The sequence below is a fragment of the Battus philenor genome, unplaced genomic scaffold (genome assembly GCF_028537555.1).
Source record: "Battus philenor isolate CCGP_79_NKW_IND1 unplaced genomic scaffold, ilBatPhil1.0.hap1 SCAF_19, whole genome shotgun sequence".
Lineage (NCBI taxonomy): Eukaryota > Metazoa > Arthropoda > Insecta > Lepidoptera > Papilionidae > Battus > Battus philenor.
The window spans coordinates 10,022,501-10,040,423 of NW_027181681.1; the positions used below are offsets into that span (position 1 = coordinate 10,022,501).

At 33.1% G+C, this 17,923-nt stretch overlaps 1 protein-coding gene across 1 annotated transcript in view; it reads right to left on the reverse strand.

Annotated features, from left to right (window-relative positions):
* The window catches only part of Trpm (transient receptor potential cation channel, subfamily M), a 268,334-nt gene that overhangs the window by 17,615 nt on the left and 232,796 nt on the right, over nt 1–17,923 (reverse strand). The window contains exons 10-19 of the mRNA XM_068764157.1: nt 16,891–17,080; nt 14,269–14,527; nt 13,171–13,354; nt 12,567–12,756; nt 9,470–9,681; nt 8,929–9,081; nt 6,208–6,405; nt 3,223–3,380; nt 2,103–2,293; nt 1,139–1,284 (exon numbers count right to left, since the gene is read on the reverse strand). Of these exons, the coding sequence (XP_068620258.1) occupies nt 1,139–1,284; nt 2,103–2,293; nt 3,223–3,380; nt 6,208–6,405; nt 8,929–9,081; nt 9,470–9,681; nt 12,567–12,756; nt 13,171–13,354; nt 14,269–14,527; nt 16,891–17,080 (1,881 nt within the window). The remainder of the gene's footprint in view (nt 1–1,138; nt 1,285–2,102; nt 2,294–3,222; nt 3,381–6,207; nt 6,406–8,928; nt 9,082–9,469; nt 9,682–12,566; nt 12,757–13,170; nt 13,355–14,268; nt 14,528–16,890; nt 17,081–17,923) is intronic.

Sequence of the window (17,923 nt, forward strand, 5' to 3'; positions counted from 1 at the left end):
AACGATTGTAATTTATTATTATTACCACCATTTGAGACATAGGAAATTCACTGTTAGACATAGATATCATTCACAGATTGTTAACATGAGCGGCTAGAAGCGGCTTGCATCCATTGTCTTCCGACGACGCTCAAAGAAGTCTATTCACCTTTTGCAAAGACGTCGTTGAATGTGTTTGCCGGTCTGTGGTCTCTAATCCAGAGCCTTAAGTTCCCAGTGGATATCTGTTCTGCCCACTAATTAGCCATTTCAACTTGTCAATCCACTGCTATATAGGTTACTTGGATTGCAAATAATTGTAGACAAATTCAATATGACTTATAGTACAATGTTAGCATGGATAATTTTTTAAAATACAAAATAATAAAAAAGTAATTTTAACTAAATTAGTTGTCTTAAATAGAAGAAAATAACTGCTCCTCATAGAACTCTTTCTAAGGTATTGTAATTTTTTTTACGACTTGGCCGGCATGTATAATATATGCACATTCAGTGCGAATATAAAACGATTACTCAGACGAATCGTTTTATTAGCGTAAACTAGGGATTTGATATAATCACATGGTGAACGTTTCAAAAAAGTTATATCACGACTCTGTGGAAGCAAATTTATGTCATTTTTCCAAGAGAATATTACACGTAAATAATTACACGAATCGAATATGTAACTTGAATTACGCTCTTTGGTTGTTATGGCAAAAATTTACCATTTCAGACACCCAGGAATTAATAAAAGTTTTGTAAATATAAATAATGTAAGACATTATTATTCCTAATACATGTTTTATGATTCGGCTAAAATATCATTTTTTTATATAATGGAATATCACCTCAGCCACAATATATCCGTTTCTTGACACTGGTTTCTCCGCATAAATTTCCAACAAGACCGATAAGAAGATGATCTGGCATTTTCCGACAGTAGATAAAGTCATCTATTCAATTATTGGTGAACGTCGTTCATTGCGTTTGTCGGTTCGTGTTCACCTCTTCATAAGCTAAGACAACAGCGAGTATAAGAAAACTGCGCGATATATGACCTTCCCCCATTTCAATTTGTCAATCCACTGGGCTATTTCGGTTTTTTGGTTCATCGATTTTTTTCCTTATTCGACTAAAAAAACTTACTACTACTTACTTCTCTTATCAAGTACCAACTGGCTTCTTTATCCGGGTAGAGTATTGCTTGTCGTGCGACCCCGAACGACATCAGTACCACTAACAATAAGACCACGAAGTAGATCATGTTCTTTACCATCTTACCCATCATCGTTACCAAAGGACCTGAAATAATGAATACTGTGATCAAGGAACGGGACTTAAAATATATTTATAGACTTGAGTGTCTCTCTCTGATGAAACTATCTTTAGATTTGTGACATAGCTCATGACTGTATGTTTGTTTTTTAAATTATTAAATTATGTTATGCTAAGTACGGAGTTATATACATTAGGCTACGGGGTTCTAGTGTCTTTATATAAGACAGTTTAAGCAATTCGTTCCAAGTTTTCTATCCGTGACAGTAATGGGAGAATTTAAGCATTAGTTAAATCTAAAGTTAAGGTTAAATGAGCATAAGTGAGGGCATATCTTATCTACAAGCAATATAAGTAATATTGTCTTCTGGTTTCGAAACCAGAAGACTGTGATAAGTCTGGCAGTACCGACCTGTTATGAAACGGTATGAGGTTATTAACTAGGGTTTAAATTTTATCTTGCAAAGATATTCTTATCTATCATACATACGTATACTATAGTTTTATAATGTTCGGAACTGTCTAATTTTTCTTAGTATTTGACGTAAAATTTTCAATAATTTATTGATATTTAAGATTATTGAAAACATTGTGAATTGAAAGGCTTTAAAGAATGAATGTATAGCTCATTTGCTTTCAATAAATGTAAGTTGCAAACTATATAAATTTTAAATCAAGATGTTTTCAATTAATGGCTACAAATTTATTTTTGAAACACATCCATAATACAAAATAAATTACAAAAAATTGCTTTTACAATGATGTGTTAATAAATCTATTACGTGAATTAAATTTTGCAGTTTTGATATAGAAAAAACAAAGAATAATGATATTAATATACTTGCCCAAATATTTATTGACACCCAAAATATTGAGTATCCTCAAGTACCAATATATTATATCTACGCAGTAAATAACTCTGCCGACGTCCATGGAACTGGCCCGTAATCGCAGGCTTAAACCGACGAGGAAAAATATAATAAAGCCTGCATCGTAAATGTTCCACATATTCCACGCCCACACACTGAACTTATGTCTGCAAGTAACGTAATTAATGAATTATTAGATAGGTTTTATTAAATCCTCCGGTAGGTATTATCAAATCATTAAATAGGTAAATTTTCATTTTACGTAATTTTTTCAATTTATCAAGCTTAGATATTAAACATTTCCGAATGCTTTTGATATGGTCTTTTCTATGTTATTCGGTTCACACTTTTGTTTATATAGCTGTTATGAAAACGTTTTCGTTACTCGTAACCAATCAATCGATAATAATTGGTTACTAAATGTTTTTTTATCAAATAGACAGCAGCACTTAAGGCAGCATTTTGCCGCCATACATAAATTCTATTAATTACCCGGTAGTCATTTATAATTAAACCAGAAACAAAATTTTGTCATTATGCCAATATTATTATCATTTCTGTCGTAAAACATAGATCTCTTTATAGATTTCCAATAGGTTATTCTGGAAGTAGCCAGCAACTAGCGTTTTTGGACAATCTTAAAAAGGTCTTCTGACCAACTCGTGGTAGATGTCCTTACTGATTCGTGGTCTCTGCTCCGGAAATTTAGGGCACCAGTGATCATCTTCGTCAACTTGCTAATTTGCTAGGCTATTGGGGTACTTTTCTTCGTCTACAGATCTATTTCTATGTTGATTTTATTTGATGAAATTTAAGTTCACTTATCAATTTGCCTTTTTAGTGTCTATTCGAACTATGGTTAACACTGGTTGGACATGTTTTATTTGATAGTACAAAAGTTTTAATAGGGACTGTCAAATAATAAAAATGTATATATAGGAACTCTGTTAATTCTGAAATTCGCTGATAGATGGCGTTAGTAGCAGATCGCATCGCACGCGACAGTATCAGAATTAATTAACTAATGAGAGTCCATGAAGAAACGACAAGTAAAAAACGCTTTTTAAAGAAAATAAGAAATAATTTATAAACTTACCTAACGGCAACTGGTTCGGACGTAACAATTTCTCTTATCTTCTCACATAAGAACGTTAATATATAACATATGGAGTAAATCTCAGGCCACGATGGAGTTAAATCCATCTTGACTAATACTGTATACGTAAACATTAAAAGGAACAAAATATAGGCGATCTGTAACAAAATAAATACATTTCACACTGTAATTATTAACAACACCTTATAAATAATAACCTGTGGCTGGGTATTGGAAATAGCAAGTTCAAAAGTCATGTTTAAAATGGTGAACGTATAGCTCATTTGTTACCAAAAGGCTTTAAAGCTACACCTATTTGTAATCACCTGTATAAAATAATCGCTGTGAAATGTGTAACTTATTTTTTTTTTCTATTGAAATGCAATAGACCAATAACTTTGTAGTATATAGTCCGTAGAAATAGATAGTACACAATAATTGATCTTGAATTACAACAAAATTAATATATTTCTAAAATCATTGGTTTTTAGATAAAGTGTGTCATATATTAAGTGACAGCAAAGTAAGCTATACATTCACCTTTTAAATCTTTAGCTAAACAGCCTGTATATTTTATATAAGAATATATATCTGGTTATAACTTATGTTATATGTTTGTTGTGAAATAAATAACATGTGTTCGTTCTTGCACTAACCTATTATAGTAACTACTCATATTCATAATGACTTCCGTATTTGTCAAGTAATATTTCAACCTGTGATATCAGACAAATATTGTCATATTTTTAATAATCAAACATCCTTATTAAAAATAGCATATGTTATCAATAGGGATGCTTAAAGTGAATCCAACAAGTAAGCTACTTGCTTAAAGTGAATCCAACAAGTAACAAGTAAGGTTTTGTTAATCCAACGAATTTAAGTCTAGACTAGACAAGGGTCAATCTTCATGCTTCATGAAGTCAAGTTTACGCACCTCCATCAAGTTACAACGATAGCGCGATATATTTAAAATGTAAATTTTGTATTAAAGATATGTTGCTACTCTATCGTATATCTGTCATTTCTAAAGATACATAGTGTTGGGTGTTGCAAATAAATAAAACATCACAAGGCCTACAAAATATAGAATGTAACAAAGAATTATATTTTTATACCTAGCAAAGCTTGAAACTTTTTTTTTACATATTTATTTTTCAGGAACACAAAACAGGATAGTCTTAGTACAGTACAAAAGTGTTTTTTATATAATAAGATATAAATCTAGGGATACAGGAACATATAAATATACATAAATATATACAACGAAAACAATTTTTTTATATTATCTGGTTAAAGAATTAAGATGTGATTTAAATTGCTTATTAAAGAAATCAAGATCGGGGTCAAAAATATCGATGTCAATATTATCGTTTTTAATAATATTAATGTATGTCTAGGCTGTCGATATAAACAAGATCGCGAGAAATCGTCTATCAAGTGTCTGGCTTCTGAAGTGAATGCCTTCTAATAGTTGACCAAGTAAACATAGGTAAAATTCAGTCTTTATTTCACAGCTAAAGTTACAATTCAATAAAATAATTTCCGGCAAGGGAATGGGCGAAAGGTTCTCGAGAGACGACTTCGATCCGATAGACGCCGCAAAGTAGGTGGACCACCATAATTGTCCTACACATCCTTGTTACAGGAATGTATAAATATGTATAAATGTAGTGTATATATATTATTTTATAACATTGTAAAATAAAATACATTCTACTTGTTGTTGTTGCTTTAATAGAAGTAGAATCAAGTAAAAAAATATATAAAGTATGAGATAAGAAGGAAACAAGTCGTTAACAGCTTCATTAGCTAAGAAGTAATGGTTTCTCTAATGGGTTTACCTCCTTTAACTATGTTTTTACATCGCCGGCACACGATATGAAATTTACTTTGTATTAACACGTACCCTCGTCAGTAAACAACACCCTGTCCTACTTTTTTCATTAATTAAGGTCACCCTTACATTTTTGTTACAAAGGATAATAGGATATTATTACGTAATACAAAAGTTTTAAAAGCATCAATTTATGATTTTTTTTACGTAATGCTTGTCATATTTACAAAAATAATTAATTTAATATACCTACTGTAATAAGACATTTACTTATTTTAATTTTATTTTGTTTATAATCATATGGGTATATGTGAGCACCTAAAATGATTAATTTAAATGCTTCAATATATAAATCGCTGTATTTTTTTATGATAATATAAAAGTAAAAAAAGTATATTTCGATAGTACATGATTATTATTGAATACAAAAATATCTAAAAAAGTCCGGCGCAGTTTGAATAAGCCGGCTTAGGAACTGACAAAAATATTATTCCTAATAATTTCAGAGAGTACGCATTAATTAATATTTAAAATCAATTAATATTCTTAAATTTTTGTGTATTTATGTATCTAATACGATAGTTCCTATGATTTCATGAAAGTCACACACATTACGCATATAAATTATTACAAAAAAAAAATTAAAAATGACGACCAAAACTTACACTAAAATAGAATATGACAGAATAAACACTAATATTTATAAAGAGTAAAGAGCAGTCTAGCGATAGGGGCCTGAAACTTCGATTGTAGGTAGCGTAGGTCGTTTCACAAACAAGTTTTTAGAGCAGATTATACCACACTACAATAGCTAACTTGCCTGTCAAGGTTGGCGATTATGGTGAATCCCCTATAGATATATTTGGGAGAGGTATATGCTTTGAAATGGGCGCCTATGGGCTGAAATGCCGACGCCAATGATGAAAATGAAATATTAAATATTATCAGTAATTTGAAATAAATAACAATTCAGTTACAAGAACAACCCCGTGACGGAAATATTGATTTTCGGTCATAATTTGGCAGACAGTTTTATATTTAAGTAGACACTTAAGTAAAAAGAAAATAAAAATTTATGTTTTCCTGAAATATATTGATAGTAAAAGTGTAACCTTTTTTTTTTTACAATTTGAAATTCAATTACTTACGGAGTCGGCCCAAAACTTCGTGATAGGTGCTGTGAAGAATTCGTATATCTTCTTCCTCAAACGCAACGGTCTCATCCGTTTATCTTCGGGCACTGGGTGCTCCGGCTCTTTGTACAGTGGTTCCCATCCTATTTTACCGACTTTTCCATTCATATCAATACGGGTTTCGCATTCGGCCCCAGAACCAATTAACGCCTCCTTGATACCAGACAAAAAATTTAAAAACGTTACCACAAATAATCAAAGAGTAAACTGAATATATGAATAATTTTAATTTAATAGCGGACAACGTTATTAAAGCCTTAGATAGATGTTTAGAAGTAATAAGCTAAATATTAGTAATGCTTTCAATAAAGTTGTAAACAAAATTACTTTATTTGAAGCTAAATATATAGCTAAATAATAGTACACAATATATCAAAAGCTATATATAGTTTAATATAATTTGTTAATGTAAGCGATACTAGACTCAAAGAAGATTAAAGCCATAGTAAAATAAGTACAGTACTTTTTTTAAAATGTGAATAAGAGAACAAAAAGTCCAGAAGCAACTGACATTAATGTTCAAGTCCGCTTGTGTATCACACTCTTAACATATTATAAATATTTTTGATCGAGATTGAAGGCTTATTTGATAAGAATTAATGTGATACACTGACGGTTAGACATGAGCCATAAATTTAGAGTAAATAAATGTATTGAAAGGGAAGGTACACCCAAATAGAGTAGTAAAGAAGCTTAAATATTACAATGAAGCGATTGTTTTGTGTAACACACTTCACAGGATGCTATAAAGTGTCGTTTGTGAATTGTGAATGCAAAAAGTAGGGTAACATATCGGATACGTAATAAAACTTGAAAATAATCTGCAAAATATAAGAAAAAGATTGTAACATTCATAATTATTTTTAAGTAATGAATATATTTTTGTTCTTATCCGTTATTTCAAATAAAGATAAATGTCTATAATTCAATAGTTGATAATAAATACGGATATAAATGGTGGTTTTGATACTTTTTCTGTCAATTTCATTACGGTTATATTTTATTTAAGTTGATATTTTTTATGAAAATTGAAATTTTATTATGTTAACAATTATTAAAAAGGCGTAAATACAACTACAAAATAGATTTATATTAAAGATACTGAGAATAAAAAGCGAAAAATTAAAAAAAAATCGCGAATATTGAAATTGTATCAAAATAATGTGTGAAGCAATTTGGGCAGTGCACAGTTCTGTGTTGCGAACACATCGAGAACGACACTGTTAAGTGCTGTTGTTCAGCGGAGGTCTACCTTCGTAACTTTACCCTGCTGGCCCGGGGGAATAATCTTCTTAATAGAAAGCGTGCGCCTTTTCACGACGCCAACCTACATATGTAACAATTTCAACTTTACTTCCAATACACTATCTCTTTAAATCTGCTTCAGAAATGATTAAATGACATACAGTTCTTTTGGCTTCTTATAAAATATATAATAAATGTGTCGATATAGTAAATTATGTACAATAGTTATTTACATGTATAATTTAACCTTCAAGCGGGCGCGCTGTATTAAAATATACGACAAAATTAGTTTTCGGGTCCTTTTGCGTTGGAAAGAAGGGTTTATTTGATGTGTTATTCCAAGAAAAACATGTGTACGCTTGTATGAGGGTACGCTTATAGCTAGGTTTAATTTTAGTTACAATATAAGAAAAATACCAATAATACTAGAAATTAAATTAAACTCATAACGCCTAAATTTTGTCTTCAAACAGTTAAAAAACGCTTCATGAGCTTGTGGATACACTATTAATTTTTTTTTTTATTATTTATTTCTACAAGATGTCTTAGATCTACAAAAAATTAAAAGTATAAATTTATATAAATATCGTCATAGCATTCTAAAGGTTTTTAGTTTATCCAAATGTGTGGAAATTCGTTGTTGACTCATTTACACGATTGATATTATATTGTATGCTTGTAAAAATTGTTAAATTTCGTTTAAAAGAGCAAATGTCGAGTTTCTAGCCCGTTTTTTTACAATAGATCCAGCGTTTCTATGTTAACTTACATTTATAACGCTAAAATAATTGACAGTTAAAAATCGCATGTAAATGTGTATTTCAATATAGATATTTTGAATTTTGGACGTATTTAGCATAAATTTAAACACAAAAATCTGAAAACTTTATACACAGCTTTAAATGGCTATGACATCGCATTCGTTTGAATTTTTTTTCTGTTTCTTTCTTAACTTTTAATGCTGTCCGCTGTATGCCAATCTAAAATGTGATTTCAAATTTAATTCACTCTACCTGACAGACTGTGCCTAATTAAGAGTATTTTTTTTCTTCAAAATAGTGATGTGTTTTAATGCAATTTCGCATATTAAGTAGGATACAATATTTTATTATTATTATTATAGACACAGGACTTTTGACTATACGGTATAAGAATGGTACATGCGAAATCACGAAGTGTTCCAAATGTATTTCCTATTGATGAATTTATTTGAAAAAGTACACGTCCGCATGTTTTAAATTTTAGAGCGCGCCCGCTAGTAGGCTAGAAGACTAACGTGGATTTTGATTGAATTTTGATTATCCATATTTTATTTCGTTTACAACAATTGAATGATATAGTGCGTCTGTGTGAATATTGATATATCAATACGTATACCCGTCACCCTATTGCGTGTAAAGCTAAATGGAAAGCAACTAAACACAAGTTTACCTCGGCGTCGTTCGGGCCCTTTGTGCTTGTGTCGTCTTCCATACTCTCGTTCTCCATGTGCTCCTCTTCGGTTTGCGGCATCAACTGAAGTTCCTCCTTGGACTTGAACTCCAGTTGTAGAATGTACAGCGGACACAGCAGGCTCAGAATTACCTTCAGACATGACGACAAAGCCGATGTGGCAAACGAAACGCTGCTCGATCGATGCTAACTAACTCACTTTGACTTTAAGCATTACATGCTACGTTTAGCTAATCGAAATATTCACCGACGTCGACTGTTCGCGTCCCGGCTGTTTCGGTAACGCACGCGAGTCGAGATCGAACAGCCGTCGCCGAGGAATTGCAACGCATGCTTCTCTGTCTTCAAAGCTCATTGACACATAGACATCTAATTTCGTAACTGATTACGGTAGATAACGTTAAAAGTTAATTTTCTAACATTACCTCTACAACGACGTGCCAATGACGACAGGTCTGTGCATTGATAAAGTGAAAGGAGGAAGAGTAATAGATTCTGGAAATGATAGTGTAGGATTTACCTTAAGGTTCGTGTTTTTTCTTGTCCTAAGGCCGCCCATCCAGAGGTCGGCCAGGATGATTTGTGAGCAAGGGTGGGCGAGCAAGGCGCGGTGGTTTGCGGCGACCGCGAGACTCAAGCAAGTCTGTCCGGACCAGTTTTGAAGTTCACACGTCAACAGCTGTTGCGCTTGATCGTCGTCTTGTCGGTAACAATAGTCCAGCAACTCTAGCGCTGCGAGGGAAATTAAAGTTTTTAACCGACATCTAAAAATTAAATATCTAAAATGGAATATTTGAGTGGAAAATTTTTAAAAAGGTTATTAATTTTAATAAGTCAATGAAAAATGAATCGTTACATAATATTAAATCATAGTAATATCGCGTCACCTAATACGCCCCATAAAAATAAGTAAGTCAAAGTCAGTAATAAGTCAATTACGAATATGACTAACGTACATTCAATGAAATTTCGAGGTATGAATTACATGTTTGAATGTGTGAATAAAAGAAAGAAATATCTGCGTTAAGAGCGCTCTTTGTACTTCATTTTTCGCCTATTAAATATGATTTATTTTTATGTTCTGTTCGTATTAATGAGTAAATAGATAAATAAATATGAATTACAAAGGTACGGTTTTCTGTTTCATACACTACTACAAAAATCTTTTTAGTAATAAATATATTTATAAAAATATATAGTGTCAATGATATTTTTTGGTGCACGCTTACGCAATTCATGCTGTTTTTTGACTTCGATGTTGAATGATTTATAGCTACAGTCAATTTCATTTTCTATGTGATTTTTTCATAAGATTTGTGATTTTCTCATAAGAAAAAAGGTGTCTGTTTTACTATTTTTATCAAGTTATTGAGAGTTTTCCACTTTTCCTCTCCTAATAAACTCTCTAGTGTCTTGTCAAAAAATAACAAAATAATTGTCCGAAGTGGTTGAGTCGTTCTTGAGTTTTAAGTTTAGCAATACAATTGGTGAATCATTTTTATTTGTACAAATAACATTGACAGCTTTGTTGATATAAATATAAATTTACTTGTTGTATTAATAAATTGCAATTTATATAAAATATGTAATAAAAAATATAAAATAATCCTAACCCTTCAGGACTATCTAACGCTACTTTTTAGTCCTAAGTGTTATAATATTTCAAATGTAATTCATTCTTCGAGACGGACTGTGCCTAGCGTAGTGTTTTGTCAGGTGGTGGATTTTATTGTAATTTCAGGTGATTATGAATTGAAAATTGATATTACTATAAAAGCAGTGTTATTGTATTGATTAAGAAGATACTTTCGCAAAGCGTGACTTGTCTTTGGAACAAATGTTAAATAAATACATTTAAATTTTTTTTTAAGTTAAACGGTTTTTGATACCCATAGTGTGGTGGTTGTGGAAAAATATGTACCTAGTCCGCCATATCGGAACCAAATTTTGACATAATCATCGTGTTTTATTAGTGTAGCTCTTTCATTTGATTCCCATATTGAGGGGGTTAAGGAAAAATATGTAATCCGCCATTTCGTATCGGCGGCCATCTTAGATTTATAATGTTATTGATTTTATTATATTGTATTGTCATCTAAGTTAATGGGTGTACCAAATTTCAGATCAATCTGACAGCGGGAAGGTGCTTAAATATCAATTTCTAATTTTGAACCAAATAAATAAACAAATAAATTCCGTACGGGGCGAACTAAATAAAACCGTTTAAAAAGTACATATAACTTTTGAGAATTTTTTATTTTTTTTTTCTCTGTTATGGTTAATATTGGGAATGTTACAACGCAAACACAAAACACTAGACGTATATCGTTAAGTGATTTTTATTAGCTACTAGCGAAAAAAGAACGATAAACTCGCGTGTGAATTATATATCTGTTTAAAACAATTTCTGCAACTCTAACAGAAGTGAAAATTTGCGGTAGAGCAATTAAAACTTTTGCAGTATCAACGTTATTCTGGAAACTTTGTTTGGTCGTTTATTAGTTTAATCTTGGTATGGAGTTAAATTTATTTGGGCGCTTTATATTTAGCAATGAGTTCATTTTCAACATCAAAAATCTTCACATTTTCGTTGAAAGTTTTTTTTTTCAGAACATTATTAACATCTTTTATTTGAGACAAATATTAAGAAAGAGTAGTGGTTGGTGTGACAAAGCACAATTATTAGGTGTGTATATAGCTTGAAATGCTGTACTTATTCTCTGTTGATGTTGTTGTTCTCTGTTGATGCCCGAGGGCTTTTACAGATTAATCGGAGCTGAGTTCACGGAGCAGAAGGGTCATTGAACTTAAAAACTTAAAAATAAAAAAAATCTACCTATTCTACCAGTTGCATGAAGACAAAGCGCTCTACCCGAGTAGAGTTGTGTATTGATTGTGTTGACGTTGTGTGTATGCGGCATAGGCTTGGGTGAGCCATAGAGGAATCCAGATCCAACCTTCGGTTCGCCCAGGCTGTTCGCGGTTAGGGAGCGGGCGGCCGCTCTCTAAAAACAGGTGTTGTGGTGTGGTGAGTAGTGTTTGGTTCTATTGTGTATAATCCGGTGACCTGTGCGGAGTGTCACAGGTGCAGTGCTGAAATGCTGTAGCTTTTAGACGGCGTCCACAGATGGTGATAGTACTTGAGTGGATCGTTAATCTTTTTTGTAACTATGAATTAAGCAGACTTATGTATGAGTAAGTGTCCGTGATACATTAAGGGTTTTCAAGTGATGATAGAGTTTGGAAATCAATTATTATAAGTACTACATATAAGGATAAAAATGACCACAAATATCTGTCTGAGTTTGTTGTGGGTAGAACTAGGGCGAGTTTGGAACCCTTATGTATTTTAGGTGAAGGATGCCTTTTAGGGGAATTCAATTTGATTCTAACTTCTGTCAAATTGGGCTTTTCTGGCACTCTTATTATAAATGATCACTGTAGATAATCCTATACGCGGAACACAATTAACGCTGTTATTTAGGATGGCGCCGATAGATGTCGCTAGTAGTCAATTGTCACACGTTATCGTTTGACGTCGACTTGTCGCATAACAGTCTAAGAACTACAGTGTCAAATAAATGTATCATTTCATGCTCTTAATTCATTATGATCACCTTTAGTTTCAAATTCCTTTCCATAGTGTCTTAGTTCTTCGTAGACTTCCGTTTCCATGTCATCCTCGGCTGCCTCGTGGGCCATTGCCTTGTAGAGCTTGCAAGCCACCAGCGACTTGGCGAGCGCCTCCTCTCCATGCGTCCACATGAGAAGCGCCATCTGGTGTCGCTTTGTCAACACCGCCCACATCTGTTTTGTATACAATAATTAATATTATCCTTTGGAATATAAATTTACAAGGTGATTAGTTATAGGTGTAAAAACTTTTAAATGTAATATGTGCCATTAATAAATGGTTTCAGATATAATATATGGTAGAGGAGGTAACAAATCTGACCTTTCAGACTTTGTATTGCCAGAAGTTTTTTTAGTTTTACATCTATATCACCCCACCACATTCCGTAGAGCGAATATTTGATTGATACTAAATTAAACTGCAAGGCAAAGGCCTCCCCCAACGGTCAGAATACCTACTCGGGGTGCTACTCGACTCGACTCGGTCGCAACCCAAGAAACTTTTGGTCCCTACTTTAACTAATAAATAATGATTAAAAAACTAATATATTTTTTATTAATAGGTGATTAAAAATGCAAAAAACTTACGAGTAGTTCGTTGAATGGGTAATCGAAGAGGGCCATTTCGGAGGTGACGGGCATGAAGCCGGTTATGAGGGACAGCCCTCCCGCATTGTGACGTGTGAATGACGCGCTGTTGCGATGCACGTTGACGCTCTTGTTCATCACCTTCGCGTATATCGGTCGAAATTTGCGTCGTGTATAATAACACCTGTATATGTTTATTAAATTATACATTTTTATACTGAACAAAGGAGACCTCTCGCTAGGTTCTCTGCCGGTTAATCTGTAAGTTAATTACTTCGCCGGTGCAGAAATAAATTAGTTATTTAAATGTTAAAACATAAAATACGTTTATTCAACACAGAAACTTAGCTCTTATTATTGATAGTCAACTTATTATCTATTTCTTTTAAATTAATTATTAAAGAACCATTTTTGTACATAATTACTCCAAACAAGAATAGAAGAGAAGTAGTGAGAAAAAAGATAAGAAAAATCGTTATTTGTCCTAAATCTAAAATTGTTTATTGGTAGAATAGACATAAATTATGGAATTAATAATCATTTCAAACATTATTTATGTATAAAACTTTATTTTTATTTAATTTTTTTCATTATATTTATTAGATTATCTTGAGTTTTCTATGTTCCAATCATATATAGTCATTGGTTTCTGATAATTATTAGCAGAATTTTCGTCATGGATTTTAAAATATTTTTTTTGTCATATAATACTTTTTGTCAAGTTCATTTTTTAATGTCCCGATGTTTTATTAATTCCTATCTCCTATTTTATAATTTGTAATCGGATTTTATTTACCTCATTATGAAAAATATCTGGATGTAAATGTTTATTTCTTTGGTTTTGTATTGTAAGTTTATTTTTTTATTTTTAATATGTTATAATTACTAAAACGTATTAATCGTTTATTTGTTGTTTTATTTACGTGATGCATTGTTATTCTTCATTAGATTTAATATATATTGCTGTTTACCGTATTGTCAATGTTAATTTGTTAAACTAAAAATCCTGTGTAATGTATTTCATTAACTTTTATTGAAAATAAAAAAAATAATTTTATCGTACTTTTTGTATGTGGAATATGTAAAAGTTACACTCACCTATACGCACCGCCCATTAGTTTATTAATCACAAGTCCTATATCGTGGAGAGTGTACACATAACCGCTCGGCAGATGAGGTCTCACGTCCCGCAATATATATCTCAGAGTGTTACTAGGGCAGCTCTTTGTATTGTACAGTTCTTCCAAACGGGGTATTGTTAAAAATTTTCTCATCGACACGCCGTTCTCTAGTAGCAACTTCACAAAATCTATCCGATCGTGCTCTAATGCCTGCATCATTGCTTCTTCGAGGGATCCTAAAAAGAGTAGAAATTTAAACATGTTAATATTTTTAATGAAAAAATGTGATAAAAAAATAATGTGGTATACTTTAGCAGACAATTAATATATATATATAAATAATAAAAACAAAATGCATCAATATTTACGCCTTGAAGTGGCACTGTTAGAAGTAGAAGGAAAAGTAGAAAAAGCACAGGAAGTACCAGTTGCTTTTTATGCTACTAAAGTGATGACACGATCAAAACAATTCATTATCATGACGGGCGATTTACGCTCACTACAATACACAGGCCTCTTTTTCCTACTTTTTCCTTCCTCATTTCAACCGACAGACGCCCTAGTAGACACCGACTGCAAGGCATAGGTCTTCTCCAAAGATCAGCAAGATAAACAGTCTTGTGCTGCCCGTATTCGCAAGACGCCACTGAAGAATCTTTTGGCCCCAACGCCTATTGGTTGCACGAGAGATGTGTCTCACGCATTTCAGACGAATTCTTCGAACGTCTGTGACCTTGATAACCACCATGCTTTTACATTATGTCCAATGAAATACCCAAAAGGAAAAATATTCTAGGTAAGAAAAGGACCAATATTTAGCCACTTCCGCACATGCAGTGGTAGTCGTGCAACAAAGTGCACCGCCCGCCAGCCCGCTGATAAATGCGTATGCGGCAAACAATGCGAATTACACAACCGCCACCGTCAATTCACTCCACACTTACTTACTTGACTTACAAGAGTGAAACACAGAGTGCTCACTCTGCGTTTGGCACTAATCGGTGTAACAACTCCTGAAGATGCCCGTGGAGGGGTGAAACACGTGTTGAGTGAATTGACGGTGGCGGTTGTGTAATTCGCATTTATGAGCGGGCTGGCGGGCGGTGCACTTTGTTGCACGACTACCACTGCATGTGCGGAAGTGGCTAAATATTGGTCCTTTTCTTACTTAGGATGGACTTCCGCAAGGTAACGCCTGATTCCATTAAATATTCTAGAGCCTTGTTATTGGGATTCTTTGAAGCCATTATAATACAAAAATTAGGTAGAATGGATTGTCTATAATATTAGCCCTTTAACTATGATACTTGCGCTATAATATGTGTTGACACAAATTGCCACGTGCCTTGCAATGTTTTAATACCTAACAAAGAAATCTGTGTTATATTTTTCAATACTGATTCATTTAAATTCCATTCATACCAGGAAGCTCACAAAGGGTGTTATCATAATAAAATCGGAAATGCTACAAAAAGTTTTTTAAAAAGCCAAAAAGGAGCGAGTTGGAAGCGATTACACAAAAGCATCTGTATTTCATTATATTTCATAATGTACAATGGTTGGTTTGTAATGTAACGTGAATATTTCTGTTATATTATTAATGAATACATTACGGCATGTTTTGCGGTCATATGTTAAATAAGCGAAGTAATTTATATCAAAAATGTATTAGTAGCGTTGATATTACCGCTAACGATGAATGATTTATAGGAATATCGTAAAAGAAATCATTGCTACTCTAACATTTTTGAGAAATTAAAATCTTTTTGTGAAAGGATGATCAGAGGAGATCAAGGAAGAGACCAAAATGGACCATTTGAACTTTGAAAAATCTAATAATTTTTTGGTATTTTGTTTCGCTGTCTCAATGACCAAACGTTCATCATTATCATTCATCATTTCATATGTAAGACGTCCACAGCTGGAGACAGACCTTCTCACAGATTTCTCATACGATCTGTAAGAAGGCCTGCACCTACAGCCTTTAGAAGATTAAGCTTTTTATCCCTAATAAATAAGCTATACTTTCGAACACAGTCAGTTAGTTAGAAATGTTTTAATTGATTATGGAGCATGGTTGGGCCAGCAGACAATGACAAATTACTGCATTCTTAACGCGGATGGACTGGAAGTTTTGTTGTCTGCGTTAATAACGACGGATACTCGATCTTAGTATATAGGGGGGTGGGGGGGGGGAGAATGCTAAAGTGCATTATTGTTTTTTGAACAACTTGCAACCAAAGCTACAAGAGCTCAATGAGTAGAACTCGTTGAGTTGTTTCCAGAAAGACGGGACCACTTGTCATAAATTTGAAGCTAGCACTGAAGCTGTACGAAAAATATAATATCATGACAACAAAGTAATATCAAAGCGGCAGCCACGAAGCCCTGATCGCCTTGTGTTTTTTTTTCTGGCGACATTTCAAGTGCAGAGTCTTTTGTAATTCTCCCGAAAACACTTGGTGTTAATTCACCAGCACAGCATGCGAGAAGAAATTGATAAAGTAATTATTTTAAAAAATATTTATGTAAACCTTTTTTTGTTTACTAAATATATATATCCATCAAATATATGCATTTTTATATTACACAGACTCACCCATAGGCCACTCTTGTCCATAGACGAAGATCTCAGATCTGGCGATGTCCACACGATTCCAGGTCAAGGCAAGTGAAAGCTGTTCGCTGGCTGAGAGATGCTGGGCTCGGAACAGCGCCGTTAGTATTACCTGATCCAACTCTTGTACCTCGCCGCCTTCTGCACGCTCTTGGATCCTGAACACCGTGATCTGTGGACAACGGAAGTGTTTACAAATCGGAAATGGCATCCTTCTTAAGTGGGTATTATTTTTAGTTTGTAAATTCAATGTAAATATTTTTCTTGAAGTGTCAATTATTATTTTTTTAATTACTCTTTACATACTTTGTGCAAGAGCGGACCTTTTTTCTCTACCAGTTAACCTAAAGCCAGAAAGCATGTTATAAAAAAATAATTCAAATAATATAAAATGCTAAAAAAGCTGTATACTACGTTTATTTCATCAATATTACTCATATTATGATATTACTAACAAATACAAACTTTAATAGGGGTATATAACATATGCTTTGGATATGAAAAGTATAAACGAAATCAGACTTATGAGAAAGACAAAATGGTAAAAATTATTTCATGATCGTAGACATCTATCTGAAATTGGAGTGGGCGGGGCACATTGCACGTGTAGCGAAGGCCATTGAAGACTGAGAGGTCCTCGAGTAACATTCGCAAACCGGTAGTCGCAACCATCACCAGGTGAATCGATGACGTGGTCCAGGTCGCGGGAATTTGCTAGATGCCTGCAGTGCAAGATTTGTAACTGTGCCGATCTTTGAGAGAGGCCTATACCATGGAGTGGCCGTCTTGATAGACGATGAAGTAAGGAATTGAGAATAGTTAGAGCATACATAGGTTTCTACTCGTGAGTTGGAAAATCATTGAGATAAGATCGACGAGAAAAGACGAGATATATTCCCAAATTATATCTCACATAAATTTATGAATATGATTTATTTTAATACATAAAATAACATATTAGAGTTGTTTTCTTGGTAATTTGCGTACTCGATAATTACGTTAATTATATATACCA